General features: G+C 55.5%; 1 protein-coding gene across 2 annotated transcripts in view; it reads right to left on the minus strand.

Annotated features, from left to right (window-relative positions):
* Positions 1-11,040: 11,040 nt before the first annotated feature.
* The window catches only part of Smyd3 (SET and MYND domain containing, class 3), a 41,061-nt gene continuing 32,740 nt past the window's right edge, over positions 11,041-19,361 (minus strand). For both annotated transcript variants that reach the window (XM_037226080.1, XM_037226078.1), the window contains exons 6-12: positions 17,936-18,023; positions 17,323-17,520; positions 16,808-16,984; positions 13,150-13,288; positions 12,565-12,726; positions 12,068-12,230; positions 11,041-11,737 (exon numbers count right to left, since the gene is read on the minus strand). In XM_037226080.1, the coding sequence (XP_037081975.1) occupies positions 11,509-11,737; positions 12,068-12,230; positions 12,565-12,726; positions 13,150-13,288; positions 16,808-16,984; positions 17,323-17,520; positions 17,936-18,023 (1,156 nt within the window). In that variant the 3' untranslated portion in view covers positions 11,041-11,508. The remainder of the gene's footprint in view (positions 11,738-12,067; positions 12,231-12,564; positions 12,727-13,149; positions 13,289-16,807; positions 16,985-17,322; positions 17,521-17,935; positions 18,024-19,361) is intronic.

Consider the following 19,361-nt stretch of genomic DNA (forward strand, 5'->3'; position numbering starts at 1 on the left):
AGCTCTTCTCTTTATTATGCCGACTTCCATGTCAGTTTTGAAAGAGATGGATGTGAAGTCCCCGCATGCAGTAGCTGAGCTGCGTTGAGTGTCTCGATGAAATAATTTGTGTGCGCCAAGGAGACCCATCCCAGAACTGAGATATTGGGCTACAACAAGTAAAAAGCCCAGTGCTGTGCCGCAACGTCGGCTGCGTAATTAGCACTAAAAATTAATCAAAGTTCATTTGCATATTGCAGCTTGCTGGTGCAACACTGGTACTTACTCCCCGGTGTCGTCTTTGGACATAGCTTCTGCTGGGGATTCAGTTGAGTGTGTTTTTCAGATACGTCCCAGGGTAACGCGCTGCCTTTAATGGAGAAGACAAAGCGCAATAACTGCAATATTTCAGACGTTTGGACTCGTTTGGGTAAAAATTACTGCATGGACAAAATTTTTTGTCCCCTCTAAGACAAAACGAGGACAAGAATTTTCCCTTGGTATTAGTCCCACCCCTCTACATCCGAGTTCACTGATCCATGACGAAGAACTGACTGACATTTGAGGCCCCAGCCCTGCGAGCTAGAGTCCCTTAGTTTGACCTTCGCCCAGCCTTCCGACACTCCGATCGGGCCCATCATCGTCGGTTCCGAGGAACCCTGTCCTTCGGGATCTAAGGGGGCACGTGCCCCTTAGTGCCCCCTGCCTCTTTCCTGCCTGCGCCCCTGGCGGCGGTAGCCTTGAAATTTCGCTCCTCGTGAAAGCAAAGATGTTCAGGCTCAGTTCAGGCTGATGGGCGAAAGCCTCGGAATTTGGCGCCTTATATATAGATAGATATTCCGGGATCCGTCATGAAGATTTTGGCGCCATTCGCCGAAGGGGCAGATCCATGATTTCGTCAAGAGAGAAACAATAAACAGCGTGGTGCCCCTAGAATTTCAAGACTCCTAAAAATGAAGTTGTGGGCCCCTTGGTGGTGCCGGTGGAATTTGGCCTTTTTTGAAATCAGGGTAATAGTGGACGAAATGAAGGTTTTGGTGCACCTTTGCCAAGCGGGCGAGCCAGGATGTCGTCAAAGGAGGGGGAGGGAGGGGGGGGGGGGCACGGACGTGACGGTTCGCATGAGATTTGGCTCCTCTCGAAAATAAAGATTTTGGGTCCCTTTGTGGTTACTCTGGAATTTGCTCCCCATGGAAATCATGGCTGTGGTCTTTGAAATGACGTTTAAGTGCTCATTAGCCGTTACATCTCAGTGCCTCTTCGGAGCTCCAAAACCTCATGGCTGCTCTTGATTTGGCACGCATGAAAAAAATGAAGTCCGACCCGAAAGTAGGGGAGGAAAGTTTCCAATGAGACTCGCCGACGGGCGCCGAATTCTTTATTTTGATCTGCACAAATAAGCAACGCAAATGATTCCCGCGTCACATGAGGGGGAAAGGATTCGCATTTTCGCGGCCACTCCGGCTGTGTCTGTTTTCGTCCCGTGCATTGATCCCAATATTGGTACCCGTGGATCTAACCGATGACGCAGTTGGTGTTCTGGGTCTGCCTCGGCTGCATTACAATGTGCTGGCAACGGCACGCATTTTTTGGTTGTGGAAGAAGGGGAAGGAGTTAGCCATATAAGAGCCAGGTCAGCCGCAGTTCCCAAGCTTTTGTGTGCCTTGTTACACAAGGCATGTCAAGTTTATTGCTCTCTTTATTCGATTATGTGTTTTTTTAGCTGGCAGTGCGAAAGAACACAGTCTTTTATTACATGGGGAAGGAGGGATGTCGGTGGGTGCACTGCGACGAAATGCGACGAAAATACCTTCCTGTGCATCGCCGCGTCGGCAAGCGTCCGGCTGCGCGAACGCATCCAGCCATGGGTGCCAAGTGATTCTTCCATAAAATCCTTCCCAATTTTATATTTTTTATCATTCGGCCTTTGGCTTCATAGAATCAGCCCAGTTACAGGGCGACCGAAAGTCGTACAGTTACACTGCGCGATGAAGGCACTTTCGCTACAGTTGTATAAGGACCCAAAGCACCATGGGTCCATTGAACAGCCATTATAATGCTGGGGTGATGGGTTCAAAGCGCTAACAACCCCTTTCTCAGTATGTAATCGGGTTCAAAATCCGTTCTAGAAAATTTAGTTTTCTACATTATTTCTCCTCATTTTGCAGCCGAACTGGACCCATGATCTTAACTAACGATGCCGCGCCAAAAAAAACGGCAGTTTTTGCCAGATTATTTAATGAGACCTTACAGAGAAATTCGAGTCTCAAACAAAACAATGATAGGTTTGCAATTAATCATGGGTAGCAGATAGAATGTCACTAGGCGTGTCACCAGTGTCACTTGCGAGATCAGTGGTCTACCAAATGGGCCAAACAGGAAGGACTTGATGACATTAGGGCGAGAAGGATCCAAATGTCTCAACTCAGTCCTTCCGTGAAACTATAGTGATTTCACCTCAATTGATTGCGTTGGTATTGAATGTGCGGTGAACAAGGGGGAGGCGAGCCCATGCTATCGTCCCGGGCTCGATCTCACAAAAAAGCCTAGTTTGAACCCCGGTAATCCCAAAGAGAGAATTCTGTTTGTGACACGTACATGGCTGAAAGCCATGAAAGCCATGATCGTTGAGCACATGCTAACGCACTAGACAAGGACGATTGTCAGATAAGTTACTCCAGCGGTGATACCAATGTCTAGTCTCAGTCTTCCGTGAAGCTAAAAGTTGCCGTTCTCTGAGACCAAACTTGAAAATCTAGCCTGCGCCCACCACATCTGGGCGCAATAGCCTGCGCCCACCCACCACATCTGACAGCTCTCGTACGGGACCGGGCTCGCCGGCGGCGGTATGCCATCCACCACATCTGACAGCTCTCGTACGGGACCGGGCTCGCCGGCGGCGGTATGCCATCCACCACATCTGACAGCCCTCGTACGGGACCGGGCTCGCCGGCGGCGGTATGCTGACTGTAGCACCAGTCAGCAGCCTGACACGCTACCCCGTATCGCGGTCAGACCCCTCCCCCTTCCCTCCCCTGCCCAGCTCAGACCGGGCCGGGTCACATACCGAGCTGTTGGCGGAGCGCCACCGCCGCGCCGGCGCCGACCGCGAGACAGGTGCGGTGGGGAGGGGAGGGGGATGCGGCGTATCATCTGTTGTGACGGCCAAGTGTTCTGCCAGGGTTAGTTTGCGCCGTGAGAATGCGATTAGCAGGCGGATAACTAACCCGGAATTTTGGTAGTGTCGGTGGCCTTGGTGCGACGTGCAGACGAAAAGGGTCTATAGGGAACGGTCAGTGAAAGTTGCTACCACGGCTGGCTTGGTGGCGGACGTAAATTGTTTTCCGAACCACTGGGAGTTATCACCGTTTAACTTATGAGCTTTCTGTGCACAGCGCTCGTAAGTCTCATGCTATTATCCAGGAGTGCTGGAGAAGGGCTTGAGCCATTCAAATGTTTGGAAATTCCCATGGATGCCCGATCGTTAGACGAATACGTGGAGCCATCATCACCAGGCACGGCTCATAAACGTGCTCAAACGCTAAGCACCTGTCCTGATAAAGGGATGTTATGGTGAGGCATGCAACTGTCAGCTGTATGAAAGCAAATCGCCAGAGACGGCATCGGCTTGACTTTGCCATTTTTAACCATTTGCAACGCGAAGAAGTGCTGTCAGACGGCACGCCTGTGAATGAGAACATAGCATGCCAAGAGCCTGGCGGTAACCGCCTTTGCAAAATAAGGTGTTCAAGACGTTCACATATGCTGCATGGGCTTTCAATTCCTTAATGTGCCTCACCAGCATGACTACCACACGAAACCTCGGTAAAGTCTCACCAGCATGACTACCACACGAAGCCTCGGTAAAGAAAAAAACTGAGCTTGTCTCGTGCTTTTTTTGTTCGTCTGCCAACCCGACGTCCTTGTCGATCCACGTCAGCCGGATCTGATGTCCCTGCCGACCCAAGCCAGCCGAACCCGACGTCCCTGCCGACCCACGCCAGCCGGACCTGATGTCCCTGCCGATCCTTTCTAGCTGGGCTTGACGTCCCTGCCGACCCACGCCAGTCAGACCCGACGTTCCTGCCGACTTACGTCAGCCAGACCCGATGTATTGACTTTTACCCTTCCGACACACGCCAACCGGACCCGACGTATTGACTTTCCGTTGCGCCATTGCTCCAAAGCATGGAAGCGTGCCAAACGGGGATCGGTGCAGGGGCGCACCCAGCATGGGGCCCGTAGACCAGACAGCTTGTCAAAATATATTTATGAAAGACAGTGCGTATCATGGGTAAGGACATCAACCAGGCATTTTTTTCAGACATGATTGTCATTTACAAAAGAGTAATAAATCGACGTAACACCAAAATGGTTTGAAGGGATCGCGGAAAGTTAACCAGGCCAGGCACCAGGTGCCAAGCTCCAAACCACAGCTGAAGCCTTTCGTGGTGCAAGCGAGGCTCTTGTGGCGACTTGGAGTCGGCACCCTGCACGCCACGTCCACTTGAACAGCCTCTGGTCGCGAGGCGCAAGTAACACCGGGCACAGGGCTGAGCACACCGGTCCGGGCCCCGTCCAGCAGTACGGGACACAAGGCCGAGCCCGCCGGGCATAGGGCTAAGCCCTCCGGTCCGGGCCCCTTCCAGCAGCACCGGGCACAGGGCCGAGCCCTCCGGTCCGGGCCCCTTCCAGCAGCACCAGGCACAGGGCTGAGCCCTCCGGTCCGGGCCCCTTCCAGCAGCACCGGGCACAAGGCCGAGCCCTCCGGTCCGGGCCCCTTCCAGCAGCACCGGGCACAAGGCCGAGCCCTCCGGTCCGGGCCCCTTCCAGCAGCACCAGGCACAGGGCTGAGCCCTCCGGTCCGGGCCCCTTCCAGCAGCACCGGGCATAGGGCTGAGCCCTCCGGTCCGAGCCCCTTCCAGCAGCACCGGGCACAAGGCCGAGCCCTCCGGTCCGGGCCCCTTCCAGCAGCACCGGGCACAAGGCCGAGCCCTCCGGTCCGGGCCCCTTCCAGCAGCACCAAGGAAACGCGCGACGCTTGAGAAGCACGCCATGTGACGCGGCATTAATCACCGAGGCTAAAATGGGGCGTACTAAAAAGACACAGATTGCTTAACCCTGCAACGCCCGGAATATTTCGTCAGTTGTGGCCACTCTGGGGGTGCACTTGTGCCCCCCCCCCCCCAACTGCCCCCCCTCGTCCTGGTATCTCAGGATGTGACCGTTGGTCCGAGATCACGGAAGCTGTGATCAATGGTTTTGGTCATTCCATTAGAAAATGCACTGATTTGCACCCATGACCTGACCGATGACTGCAGATCACAAGGCGCCCCTCACCAATCTTGAAGTAATCGTATGGTTCATGGCACTTTTATGCCCTTGACAACAGCTGGGGAACCTGTTTCCGTTCTGAATACATGCCATAATGGAAACAAAAGGCAATGCCAGACCTTTCTTTGGAAAGGAACGCGACGTGCGGGGTCACGCTCCTGCTATGGAAGGCCCAGCAACTTCGCTCGCCATATTAGTGCTGAGATGCCTTGCGCACCGGGATTTGAGCTGGGCTCCCACGTGGGAGTCCAAAGTGCCAACCACTCGGCCATTACGCTCCACAACACGTGGGAGTCCAAAGTGCCAACCACTCGGCCATTACGCTCCACAACGCCAGATCAAAGACAGGTGAGATCATGGTTCAATTAAGCCACGGGCGCGTCAGCTCAGACCAAGGCCCCAAGGAGGCACCAGGGAAACACTCGGCACTTCTGCTAACTATTGGCTGCTGTCTACTTCAAATTTGTCTCATCCGGTCTAACCGCTGGCAAAACGCTACACTCAAATGTCTATCTTTGGAATGAATTGAGCACGCCAGGAGATAAATGTGCCATAATAGGGTATGCACTATGGGCACCGAAAGTTTTCCCAAGTCGGGGTGGGGGGGGGGGGGGTCCTTATCCAAGTTTTGGTTTTCCTTTCAGTCACCACCCATAGGGCTAATGGTAGTATTTCAGGCCTAGCCCCACTCCCCCTGGCTCATGGGTCCCGAGCCTCTTTCGTCGGTGTGTCTGTTTAAAGCGCAGTATGGCGGCAGTCGGCAGGTTACTTGAGCGGTCTGTTCGAAGCGCAGTGTTTCCGACACAACTCTTACAATGTCGTTAAAAAGGCGAGTCGAGCACACTATGTGCGAATCGCCTCAGCAGAAAGGCAAACCCGTACCGCAAACCCAGAGTACGCGGGCGCCACTCCGGTTATTCAGCACCTTTCTCATTCAAATTACGCCATTCCATAAGCAGTGCGGCGCATAAGGCAAAGAAAAACAAACTTGTCGAGGCGTTCATATCTGACGTTTGTGAACGCGATCTCCGTATATAACGGCCGTCAATGGGCTCTCATTCAGTGTGGCGCAAGGCACGATGATGCGATCATACCATGACGAATTGAGGAGCATATTTAGTAAACAGGGAATTTTGCTCTCTAGAGCAGTCTTTTCCACTTAAAAATCATATTAATAGTTAAACGTGAGCTCGTTTCATCATCTCTGATGCTTGCCTCAGTATCTTCAAATGTGAAGCTATCCCTTTAACGCGTGCGACAATCTTGGTGTCAGATCCTTCTTCAGTTCTGACTTCAGCGGGCTCTTCCCCCGACAGGCTTCTTCTCAGGCGATGGCAGCCACTGGCGAGCGATAGGATTAACGCTGCGCCAACCAGTAACCGTTGGTGGGGTCGCTGGCATGGGCTACCTAAGCAAAGCCATCGGTCCGGTGGCCGACGCGGAGGGCGCAGCCTCGTACGGGGTCGTCGGAGCAGTCCTCTGACATTGGGACCCGAAAAGTCGACATGTGCCTCTGTGTGTCTGTGTGCTTCGGCGAACATCCCAACAGCAAGCGTGCGGTCGAGGCCGTCTCGCACGGGTGCTGAAAATCGAACCTCAGCCTTCTGCAGTGTACAGTGTACTCAGTCGGGGCTGATCATGGTTGATCTGAGCTGTAACCTGGTGCACGAAGAGCCAGGCCGGGGGGTGGGGGGGGGGGGGGGAGGGGGCACAGCAAGGGACAGAGTACCTTTTTTTCCCTCCTTCAAATTTTTGGGACGCCTCTTTTTCCTAACTAAAGGTTTTGAAGCTACATATCAAGTACCAAATTCAGAGGCACCATTCGGAGGCATCATAACTGAGCTAGAGGGTAAATAACTTGGCTCAGAAGACCCTCTGCGACATCAAAGGACCTGTTCCCTGGCTTCTTGGTTCACCTGTAGTAATAAAGGAGCCAATGGTCTAGATCAGGGACACAATGTCGTGTTAAGGAGACCCCCGTTACAAACTAGGAGGCCTCTGTCCCGGCATTGGAAACACCCCTTACAGTCAGGAGGCCCCATTTCTGCACCCGAGGGCCACTTCCATGCTTCAGATGGCTGCGGCTCCGGATCAGCATAGGCTTTCTGAGATAGCGAGGCCACTTGGTTAGATCTAGAGGCCCCCTTGGTAAATCTCTCACGTCCCGTTCTGGATTAGGAGGTCTCTCTTTGTATCAGGGACCTCCTTTCTGGAATCAGGAGACCCTGTTAAAGGTTAGTGAGACGCTATTGATAATGAGAAGTTTTATTTTAGATGTCTTGACTGCTGACATTCATTGACTTGGATATGATACATGCAAGAGCTTGATTAAGTGTGTGTGTGTGGGGGGGGGGGGGGGCATGCCCTCAGTGTCACTCCTGTCTGAATGCGAAGCTGCGTTGGAGACACCCCTGCGAGGAGGCCCGTTTTTGTTCAGGAGGACCCCTAGAAAATCTTGCCTCTCAGTTAAAAACCTGTGGCGCCGCCCCTGAACCCGGGTATCACACGCATCTACTTCATCAGACTTTGAACATTTTTCGCCCACCCAGACTGTATCTGCGCGCACGTTCCACTTACCCATATTTCCACTTTGTCCCCACGTCAGGTTGGAGCCTCAGGAACTAGATTGTTTATGCCTTGCGTATAGTAATGGTCTTTTTAGTTTTCCTTTTCTGCGCGACGCACATAAGCACAGCCGCTGATATGTGTGGAAAATAGACAATAAAATCCGCGAGCGCGTACATGTTCGGGCAAACGTTTTCCCCATTTGTGGTAGCTTGTAGTTGACGTGTTTACGTTCAAGTTTTTGATCGTGTATTACGCGCATCAGCTTTAATCACATTTTGTCGCACTTAAACACACATAATTTGTTAGAGAATGTTGGAGTTATGTGGCCAAATTTCCGTGGGTGGAACCCAACCAGGCCCGTCACTTTTGTTAGCAGCATTTCCTGCCATATGTAGTGACATTCGCGCATACCAACTGAATCGTGCTTTTTGCCTATTGCCTCGTCGCGAGCCACAACCATCGAGCACGAGTGCGAAAGGTTTAAACATTGCTCTGCCACTACCACAACTTGACACTTTCCAGGCTTCATCCTTGTCTACGCAATCCCGCGTGGAAAGGTGAAGACAGCCTTGGATCAGCCGAACAGCTTGCTGAGCGCCCACGGATCGGCCCCGCGTCGGTGGCACACCCTCCGTACAGCGCTCCGCTGCCGGCTCTACGCCCTCCGTACAGCGCTCCGCTGCCGGCTCTACACCCTCCGTACAGCGCTCCGCTGCCGGCTCTACACCCTCCGTACAGCGCTCCGCTGCCGGCTCTACACCCTCCGTACAGCGCTCCGCTGCCGGCTCTACACCCTCCGTACAGCGCTACGCTGCCGGCTCTACGCCCTCCGTACAGCGCTCCGCTGCCGGCTCTACGTCCTCCGTACAGCGCTCCGCTGCCGGCTCTACGCCCTCCGTACAGCGCTCCGCTGCCGGATCTACACCCTCCGTACAGTGTTCCGCTGCCGGCTCGGCGTTACGCGGCCAACGCGGGAGCACTGCGGACCAAACGGCCGGTGGGAATGCTACGGGTGGCGTGACGTGGGCTCCCGACCCCCGCCCTCAGGTTCCGACGTCGCCAGACTCGGCCAGATCTGGCGCTGTCGCCGCCGGTGGCGTCGTTTTTGCGCCTGCGGATGGCGCAGGCACGAGAAAGCGTCGTGGACGCCCGACTTACGCTGCGTGACAGGCAGCGCCACTGCTCCGTCCGTTGTTGAACGGATAGTTCGTCCGGTGGCCGTCCTTGTCAGTCGGCTGCTGTTGCCGGGAGGCGCCGCCAGTGTAACAATGGTTGTGGTAACGAGGGCGCCAGGGGCCGAACCCTCACTTTTTGGAAAAGAGCACTGGTCCTAGCAACGTTGACTGGAAAGAAATAACCAAAAGTGGTTATCAGCTCCCCCCCCCCTAACTTGGGAAAACTTCCGTTGCCTCTGGCTATTACCGTGCTGTCGTGCTGGTTCAATGGTGTGTGAGAGACCACAGGCACCAACTGGCCGATCCTCTGACTCTCAGATGCCACAGGCCAGTCGGATGTGGCAGGTGGAGGTACCTGGGCACCGACTGGCTGGTGATGTGACCCCCAGCCGTCACTAGCTGGTCTGGTGTAGCAGGTGGAGGTACCTGGGCACCGACTGCCTGGTGATGTGACCTCGAGCCGGGTCTGGTGTGGTGGGTGGAGGTACTCGGACACCGACTGGCTGGTGATATGACCCCTAGCCGTCACTAGCTGGTCTGGTGTAGCAGGTGGACGCACCTGGGCACCGACTGGCTGGTGATGTGGCCCCCAGCCGTCACTTGCTGGTCTGGTGTAGTGGGTGGAGGTACCTGGGCACCAACTGGCTGGTTATGTGACCACCATCCGTCACTAGCTGGTCTGGTGTGGTGGGTGGAGGTACTCGGACACCAAATGGTTGGTGAGGCATAACCTGCGAGGCTTTTACCGGATTGCAATGTGTTTCTGTTGAACCATTTCGACGAACTGAACAGCTTTAAAACGGGCCCCATCAACTTTACCATGTAGAGAGCAAAAGAACATGCTGCCACTGAGCTACGGAAGGAGCGCAATGGCTTGATAGCTGCCGCCTTCGGCCTGGGCGTGAGGACGCGGATCCGAACCCGGGTTGCACCAAAGCCCTTGGTGATGGATGTGTTCAATTATCTCTCTGGCTCTCCATGAAGTGGAGTGCTGCGGCTCAAATTACCTTCCTCTTATAAATAAAAAACGAGCTGCTGACAGCTGGTCATTTTGGTCATTTGCCGATTGTTCCCTGAATTATTCCGTAGCCAGGTATTTGGGAACAATTGCTCGTTTCATTACGAGCAAGTCATATTTTAACCGAATCGCCGCCACTTGGGCCCCAGCGCCACACGCCTGCGCCGAATGGTCGGCTGGCTGGGGCGCCGGGGCTGAGCTGGCTGCTGTGCCCCATGTTTGGCATGTGGTGTGTTCGTGTTCCCCGGCCCCGCCACCCCACCTGGGCCACGCCGCTAACATCTGCCTCCGGCCTCCATCCCCTACCTTTGAAAGGCCAGCCACCACTAATCTAAAGCAAACCGGTGACAAACAGCTCGCTCATTAGCCTACCAACTTTGCGCGGCTTGCAGCGGCCCGGGCCCGTTGTGGAAAGCGATGCCTACAGAATCGTCCAACTGCGCCCCTGTTCATCACATGTAACGCATTTCACCGTTTCAAAGCGGTAGCATAAAAGTTTCAAAGTCCGGCAGCAGAAATGCAGCCCCACTCGCTTGCAGCCAACATGTTTCACACATGTTGGCTGCAAGCGAGTGGGGCTGCAAGCACGCAACCGTGTTTACAAAAGTGCTAGCATGGACTATCGACCGAGCTGCTACCGACGAAACTATGGATTTGAACCCCAACCCAGCACACCTGCACCGAACGGGCGTCCGGCTGGGACACCGTTGCCAAGGCGGCTGCTGTCCGCCACGTTTGGCGCGTGGTGTGATCGTGTCCCTGGCCTCCCCAGTCCAGCAGACCGTCTACGCTCAGTGCTGAGCCATCGACCGACAACGCTCCTGCGGTTTCAGCGGCGCGTCCAACTTCAGTTCGTGGCGCTGAACACCCCGCCAGGTCTGCCAGACGAGGCGGCCGGGCCAGCGGCGCATCGTCCATGAACACCAGCCGCGCCGTTTCTCATACGTTCGTCATGAATACAATGTCTCGGCTACCACGGGAAATGTATTATCTAACAAAACGCTGTCAGTACCACTCGAGCACTTGTTACGCATGGTGTCAATGGTCATTAGCCGTTGGCGAGTGGGCTGGACTACGCATAAGACTGGAATACGCCTATACAAAAACACATCAGTCGGACAGAAGGGCGACACGACCCCGCCCACAAAAACAACTATAGAAAGACTGACACTGCGAGAGCCAGACGGACGTCATCGCAGTACAAGGCCGGCCTGGGCTAGCGGCACTGAGCAGAGGCAGAGACCGCTCTTGACCTCCGCACAGGGTCAGACGACCCACCGCGCAGCTAACGACCCTGACCTCAGCGCAGGCGATGGGCGGAGAACGGTCCCGCCTGGCGGTCGGGTGCGCCCGCGCCCCGACCGACCGCAGAGGGGGCAGAAAAATGCCAGAGAGGTGTGCACCTGGCCTGACCCCGCCGCGGGAGGAGGGCGCTCAGCGCGAGGGCAGGCCGCGCCGGTCGGTCTCGGCGGCCAGCTGGTGCAGCAGCGGCGCCAGCTGACTGCCGTACAGCGGGTGGTCGGAGCCGTGTGTGACGCGCAGCACGTCAGCCGCCAGGCCCAGGTAGCGCGCCGCCAGCTCGTGCCTGAACCGATAGAGCGCAATCTTGCCCAGCTTCAGGTAGAACACGCCCGTCAGCGCCCCGTATGGTCCGTAGTACTTCCTGCGGGGGTCGGAAGTATGTCAGCTGAAGCTGGAGCTGGAGCTGCAGCTGGAGCGGGGCACGCTATAGGAGTCACGCCGACAGGCGTCACACTGCCGCGACGCAAAACGGGAGCCTGTCACGTCATGCATTCCAACGGTTCGTGTACACAAACTCCCGGCAAGTGGGATCGACCGCCTCCCTTGGCTGTTCGTAAAAGTGACCGTCTCAGGTCAGCCGTGGTCTAGCAGTCCCGGCCTTCATACCTTGTCACAGGTAACGGCTAGCACGGCCACGTGACCACTGTCCCGCCTTTGGACCTCGTCATAGGCGCCGCCACATGTCACTGACCGGTAGCCCTCCTCCAGCTGCTGGCCCAGCTCCAGGCAGCGCTCCCACATGTCGGTGCTGATGGCCGCCTCCAGCGCCAGGTCCAGCATCTTGACGCGGTACACGTTAAGTGGGTGCAGCAGCGGCTCCTGCCGCCGCAGCACACGCAGGCACAGGTCGTAATCTGCCGTGCAGAAAGGCGATATGATTATGCCCGCCAACACCGCCGCAACACACGCAGCATAACGCAAGAAACGCGGCTTGCGTCAAAACGAGAAGGCGAATTGGACTCAGTGGTTTTGAAAATAATTACTTTAGCGGGTGAGAAGACAGGTTTCACGGTCAAAAATACGAAAAACGAATAATGTTTGAGCCTCAATGTCCGGCAGTTTAGTTTCCTGGCCGTAATCTTGTCGCGCGCGGTTCCCGTTTCAGACTCGGCGCCGCATTCTCTGGCTCTTCGGCGTCCCGCCACCAGCCGCGGTCCACAGCGGGAGCGACGGAAGGGGCACACTCACAGACTGTGTTGTCCTGGGCAGCGGCGCGCGTCGCCTGCCGCAGCTCGTCAAACTCGGCGCGCACGTCCGTCGGGTAGTTGTCGAAGCGGCAGCGCTCACAGCGGGGGAGCTCGTCCGAGTCGTCGGCCGGCAGGATCACCTGCCGCGTGCAGTTGGGCGTGCCTGCCGGCGCAGAGCCGGTGTCACGAGCCGCGCGCGTCGCTGGGTCGCCGGGGCACGGGACTGCACACGGGAGCCGACGGCCGGCCGCACGCACCATCCCGGTACGCTCGGACGGACCCCGCGGTCAGGCCGCGGTCACGCCGGGTCAGGCAGATGTGGCGTTGGCAAATCTTTCTTAGTTATCACACATGAAGATAGATAAAACGGCACATGATTCGGCACCACTAACAAAAGAAAATATAACTAACTAATTAAACTACAATCACGAAAGTGCCAGCTGGTGCCAGGCCGTTGGCACCAGCTGCTCTTATCCCGTGCAATAGCAAATAAGAGAGCGCTGCTTCAACACGCCGCCAATGCGTCCAAAGCCCTGGGACAATGGCCGACGCGGAGCGGAGTCGGTGTCACGGGCCGGCGGCTCACCGCAGCAAAGCGCCCGCTCCAGGTCAGCGAACTCGCCGGCCGAACAGCGCGGGCAGTCGCAGTCGAAGAAGTAGCCGTTGCGCAGCTCACGCAGCCGCGTCTCCGTGTCAGCCATGGTGTCGATGTAGCTGATCCGCACCTGTCGACACGTCCCCGTCGGTCACGGCCGGCCCGCCACAGGTTACTGTCGGCACGCCGCTGTCGGTCACGGCCGGTCCGATACGGGCTACTGTCGGTCACGACCGGTCCGATACAGGCTGCTGTTGGCACGCCACTGTCGGTCACGGCCGGTCCGATACGGGCTACTGTTGGTCACGACCGGTCCGATACAGGCTGCTGTTGGCACGCCACTGTCAGTCACGGCCGGTCCGATACGGGCTACTGTCGGTCACGACAGGTCCGATACAGGCTGCTGTTGGCACGCCACTGTCGGTCACGGCCGGTCCGATACGGGCTAATGTCGGTCACGACCGGTCCGATACAGGCTGCTGTTGGCACGCCACTGTCGGTCACGGCCGGTCCGATACGGGCTACTGTCGGTCACTACCGGTCCGATACAGGCTGCTGTTGGCACGCCACTGTCGGTCACGGCCGGTCCGATACAGGCTACTGTCGGTCACGACCGGTCCGATACAGGCTGCTGTTGGCACGCCACTGTCGGTCACGGCCGGTCCGATACGGGCTACTGTCGGTCACGACCGGTCCGATACAGGCTGCTGTTGGCACGCCACTGTCGGTCACAGCCGGTCCGATACGGGCTACTGTCGGCACGCCGCTGTTGGCCACGCACCGCCACCCACATCACTGCCGGTCACATTATCGTCAGTCGCGTCAATGTTCATGCCACTGTCGGTCGAGCCACAGTCCCTCATACCACTGTTGATGATGTGAGCGTCCATGCCACTGTCGTTCATCCGCGGTGTTAATTATGTTACTATCGGTCATGACACTGCCAGTCAAGCCACTGTCGCTTCCGTTCGATCGGGCAGGCCATTTGATGGCGCCATAGCAACACCAACCCAAACGGGGTCAAGCCACCAGGTGCAACTTTCAGGTGGCCGAACACACGAACCGATGTTGGCGGACTACCTGGCTGGCGTTGCGATCCAAAATGCCATGGCGTCGGTCATGATTTCTGCTGAGCTATTCTGCTTGTAGTTTAATGGATGCAGCATCGGCAGAATGTGAATTTGTTGGCCAAAAGTCCTGTTGGCAGCAGCAGATCTGAACGATAGCGTTGAATTACAGTTAAAGAAAGTCCTCCACATATTTGCGGGGTTTTGAACTGAAACAGCCATTTTGAAGATCGCTCGGTGCAGTTCAAAGTCCTGCTCACCATAAGCCCTAAATAACCCTCTAGTTTCTGAGCTACACGCTGACCAAGAGGTACAGACAATTTCGTGCAGACTGCTTCAATATCACTCAGGCATCCACGACGCCGTAAACAACGTCATTGAAATCCTACCATTCTATTAGCCATGCAGCGATAAAGGCCAATAAAACATGATTGCTGAGTCGTTTATATCTGGCGTTCGTGAGTACGATTTCTACATGTAACGGTCGCCAACTGCTTTCCAATATATGTTGTGCAAAGCACGATGATGCAATGAAACAATAACGTATCAAGGAGCATATTTATCACAACGAGAAATTGTGTGGTCCAGAGCACTTTTTCCACTTGACGTTTTACCACTAACCATAAAAGAGCTTAGTTCATCATATCCGATGTTTGCTTTAATATCTTCACATGTGGAACATTCCCTTCAAGGGACATAAACATAGCACTGACAGGGATGCGACAACACCACCCGTGTTCAGCCGGCGGCCCCGCCTCTTGCATTTATGATAGGGGTAGCTGGCAATTGCACTCCACGCGGTCAGTGAAATGAATTACTGATGATTCCACACAGGCGAATCCCACCCATCAGCCTACAACGGTCCGAGTTCAACCAAAGCCCGGGTAGGTTTCTACAACACGTTTTTATATGTATAAATGTTGATGATTATCGGGGCTTTAGAGGAGTGTTCCATGTTTGTATGGGGTTGTGAGCTGAAATACACAGCTTAAGTATCACTCGGTGCCGCGCACAGCCCTGCCCTTCTTAAGACCTAAATTGCTTGGGTTTCTGAACTACTATATATATATATATATATATATATATATATATATATATATATATATATATATATATATATATATATATATATATGTGCGTGCGTGCGTGCGTGCGTGCGTGCGTGCGTGCGTGCGTGCGTGCGTGCGTGCGTGCGTGCGTGCGTGCGTGCGTGCGTGCGTGCGTGCGTGCGTGCGTGCGTGCGTGCGTGCGTGCGTGCGTGCGTGCGTGCGTGCGTGCGTGTGTGTGTGTGTGTGTGTGTGTGTGTGTGTGTGTGTGTGTGTGTGTGTGTGTGTGTGTGTGTGTGTGTGTGTGTGTGTGTGTGCATATGACTAGACTGTTAGATTTCGCTCCGCCAATCATTGCTTTGCGATAGCACTGTATACAAGTATATCGGGGCTGAAAAGCTGTTTGCATGCAAAACGGAACGGTACACAACATCGCAAGGGTGTGACACATTCCTGGAATGTGAGCAAAACAGCTGAGTTTATCACGCCCTTAGGTGTGTTATTGACCCATGTGTTTGCTAAGAAGGGATGTAAATAACTAAAAAGCAACAAAAAAACGGAATGCGTATCTAGGCTGTGTGTCAATTACTTGATGATATTGACGTCTACACGCGGTACGTAAACGGCGCTGACTGACATCTGTCAGCTGCACAGCCAGTCCACTGCGCCTGCTAGGTCCTGCCGCCATCTGTCACCTCAACAGCCAGTCCTACTGCGCCTGCTAGGTCCTGCCACCATCTGTCACCTCAACAGCCAGTCCACTGCGCCTGCTAGGTCCTGCCGCCATCTGTCACCTCAACAGCCAGTCCACTGCGCCTGCTAGGTCCTGCCGCCATCTGTCACCTCAACAGCCAGTCCACTGCGCCTGCTAGGTCCTGCCGCCATCTGTCTCCTTAACAGCCAGTCCACTGCGCCTGCTAGGTCCTGCCGCCATCTGTCACCTCAACAGCCAGTCCACTGCGCCTGCTAGGTCCTCCCACCAAGCGATCCGACGGTGCCCCGTTCCTCGAGCACACCGCATCGCTTTGCTTGGGGCATGCAACCTCCGTACCTTCTGAGAAATCTGCGCGAAGGGCCTACACGCAGTGCCCATAATCCGTGCGTTACTTGCATGCGTCTTCAGGAGCCCGCTCACCGCCCTTTGGCTAGACGGGATGAAGCACGCCGCTACGTTTTTTTAAGTATCCTCGAGTCGCTTGACGGACCATAAGGCACCCGGACTATTTGAGCAGGAAAAAGCCTGAAGATGAGTTGAGGGCCACATTTTCTAGTCCTTGAGATCATCTAGACACGACCTTGTTTTGAAGGGTCTAACTGGCAAAAACGCGGGAGACTGGTGCGCCGTGACCCATTCTCTGCACTGCATCCACCATCACGTCTAATGGCTATACCAGCAGTTTCTCGCACAGCGTTCTCCGTTGCTTCCGCTCCATTGGTCCCGAAGGAGTGCAGGAGACATGCAACGTGCAACGTTGGTGCAACGGCAGAAAATGTTGCATGCAGCGTGCATGCAAAATTTTCTCCCCCGCCACCAACCTTATCCCAGGAGAAGCTGGGGATGTCTTCGATAGCACGGATGGAGATTGTGCGGCCAGCGAACGTGGCGGCAGCGTTGGGCTGGCACGAGTGGTCAATCACGGACGGAGCGAGATACACGCCCACTGCCACTGGAGACATCTCGCCGTCCAGGATGTTGAAGCCGTTGACGCATACCTGCCGGGAATGGGAGGTCACAAGAGGTCGCAAGAGAGGACGCCCTCGCGAAGAACGGTCGCAGCACAGCTATTCGTCACTCTGGCCAGACATGGCAATACCATGACTAACAGCAGACGCACGATACGGGACTAACGACGGTGGCAGTAACTTTCAACAGTGTGAACGTCAGAATCCGACCAATCAGATACCCCGAAACAAGTCAGTGTCCTTCATCAAACAGAGGTAAAAAATAAATTACATATAGGTAAAATTGCATCAAGGTAAAACGGCACATGTCAGGACAGAGGGTGAGAGGGGCCCATGTGGAGGAGTTCTGCCCCGCTCGTGGTACATACCCGGCCGTACATGCCAGTCAACTCCGACAGATTGGGGAACTCTTCATCGCCCAGGAAACTCTTGAGCACCACGTTCAGCGACATGACGTGCTCCATCCGCTTGGCGGACGCCTTTATGTCCTTGTAGTGCGACATGAGGTCTTTGAAGGAGCGGTGTCGGGTGTCGGTGACGCGCTCCGAGAGGCGGTCTCCACCGCGCTGTCCGGCGGACGGAGATCAGTGATGCCGGCTGCATCCCGGCTGCGCCCCCCCCCCCCCCTCGTCGCTCTCCAGCACCGGGCGCCGAAACGCCACCCAGCATCATGGTGCCCAGGAATCCTCGGATTACGAGACGTGTGCGAGACTGACCGAGGGTCAATAGTTGGAATGCGCTCAATGGGCCGAGGGTACCTTACAACTGTCAACCTGAACGATACAACTGCTGGCTTGGAGTGCTCCAAGTGGGCATTTATAGAACTATTAAGAGAAGACGATTCCGAAGGTTTGAAGTGAGCAAGATCCCACGGGTTTCACGTGATGCTCGATTGTCGCCAAACAGCCCTCCGAGATCAGCAGGCTGCGGACGCGCCCCGCCACCGGGCGCCGGTCGCAGCCGCCCCGTCGCCCCGCTCACACGCAGCTTGCAGATGAGCCGCGCCAGCAGCAGGGCTGTGTCGGGTACGGCGCGCGGCGAGGCCAGCTTCAGGCGGCGACACTCCAGTCTGCCGACAGGGGGCGCGCCGTCTCAACGTCCGGTCCGATCGGCTGGAGCCGGGCCGCGGCGCCCTGCAGGGAGCGGCACGGCGCGCTCGCGCGGCCGCGAGAGGACGTCAGCTCGGCGGCGGCCCGGTCCGGCCTGCAGGGGCCAGGTGATCCAGAACCACACGGCCGGCGATACATGCCATGTGGTAGGGACGGGTCACCGTTCACCAGGTGTTGCTTTGACGAAACTTTGGCTTTGGCTTTGCTCAAGTGGGTGGGGGAACTGGATAAGCATGTTACCATTCATCGATTTAGAGTTTTTTGATCAAATGTAAATTGCGCTTTGATCTAATACTACAGGGGTCATCAGACATCTTGGTAAATGCAGCTTGTCGCAAAAGGCCTGACCATGACACGGCGCGACACACCACACCACACCACACCACACCACCACGTCTCTCTTAGTCTCGCACAACATGACACACCATATGACACCAAAGTGAAAACGCCACACGGCAATTTTGATTCCGTTATTCTGGTACCAAGGGAGTAATACCGCGCGATGTAAGTCCTATATAGCTGCCTAATGCCCCCAGGCGCTCGTTAAGTCCCATTTTCATGTTATAATACTGGTAAGGCGGTTTCTGGGATGGGGTAACAGGGCCATGCCACCTCCCTCCCGCTCCCCCGCCGCCCACCAGATTGCAATCTCAAGCAGAACTAAAATATTTATAGACTATCTGAAACCAGCCGGCCTTTGTTAGCCAACTCCATCTATGTCCCTCAGCCCCTCCCCCATCCCGTACCCCCACCCTACTCCACCCTCGTTAAGCGGGCAGGCCAGGACAGACCCACATGGCTTCCCTCGGATCTACCACGGCATCGGCCGGCTGTAAACCTAAGGCGAATGATGTGCCCAAGATTCGGAATCCGTCCCATAACACCTCCTCGGGCAGAATGTGTTTGGGAATGCAGAATGCCTGGTGACTTTCTCCCAGCATTGCAATATGGACGAAGCATGGTTTACCGCATTCAAGCAACGCTGGAAATGCGGCCGACACCACGTGACGAGGAGTGCACGGACAATCTCAGTGATGAGTGTGGGTCGACACGTGCCGCCGATCACGCACCAGCGGCCGCCAGCCTGTGCAAGCCGTGCATCCGACCGCCCTTGGGTATCAAGATCTTGACAATCAAAGCTGATAAAGATGTGCAACTAGATGCACGGTGCAGGCGAATGCAAACGTGAGTCTTATAAATCACCTCATGATCAATTTACCCACCAGTGTCAGTGACCGCTTGGGGAGATCAATGATCTTTCGAAAACGGTATTTAACACAACACTAAAGCTTAGCTCA

Source organism: Pollicipes pollicipes, unplaced genomic scaffold (assembly GCF_011947565.3).
Source record: "Pollicipes pollicipes isolate AB1234 unplaced genomic scaffold, Ppol_2.1 Scaffold_5724;HRSCAF=6776_pilon_pilon_pilon, whole genome shotgun sequence".
NCBI lineage: Eukaryota > Metazoa > Arthropoda > Thecostraca > Pollicipedomorpha > Pollicipedidae > Pollicipes > Pollicipes pollicipes.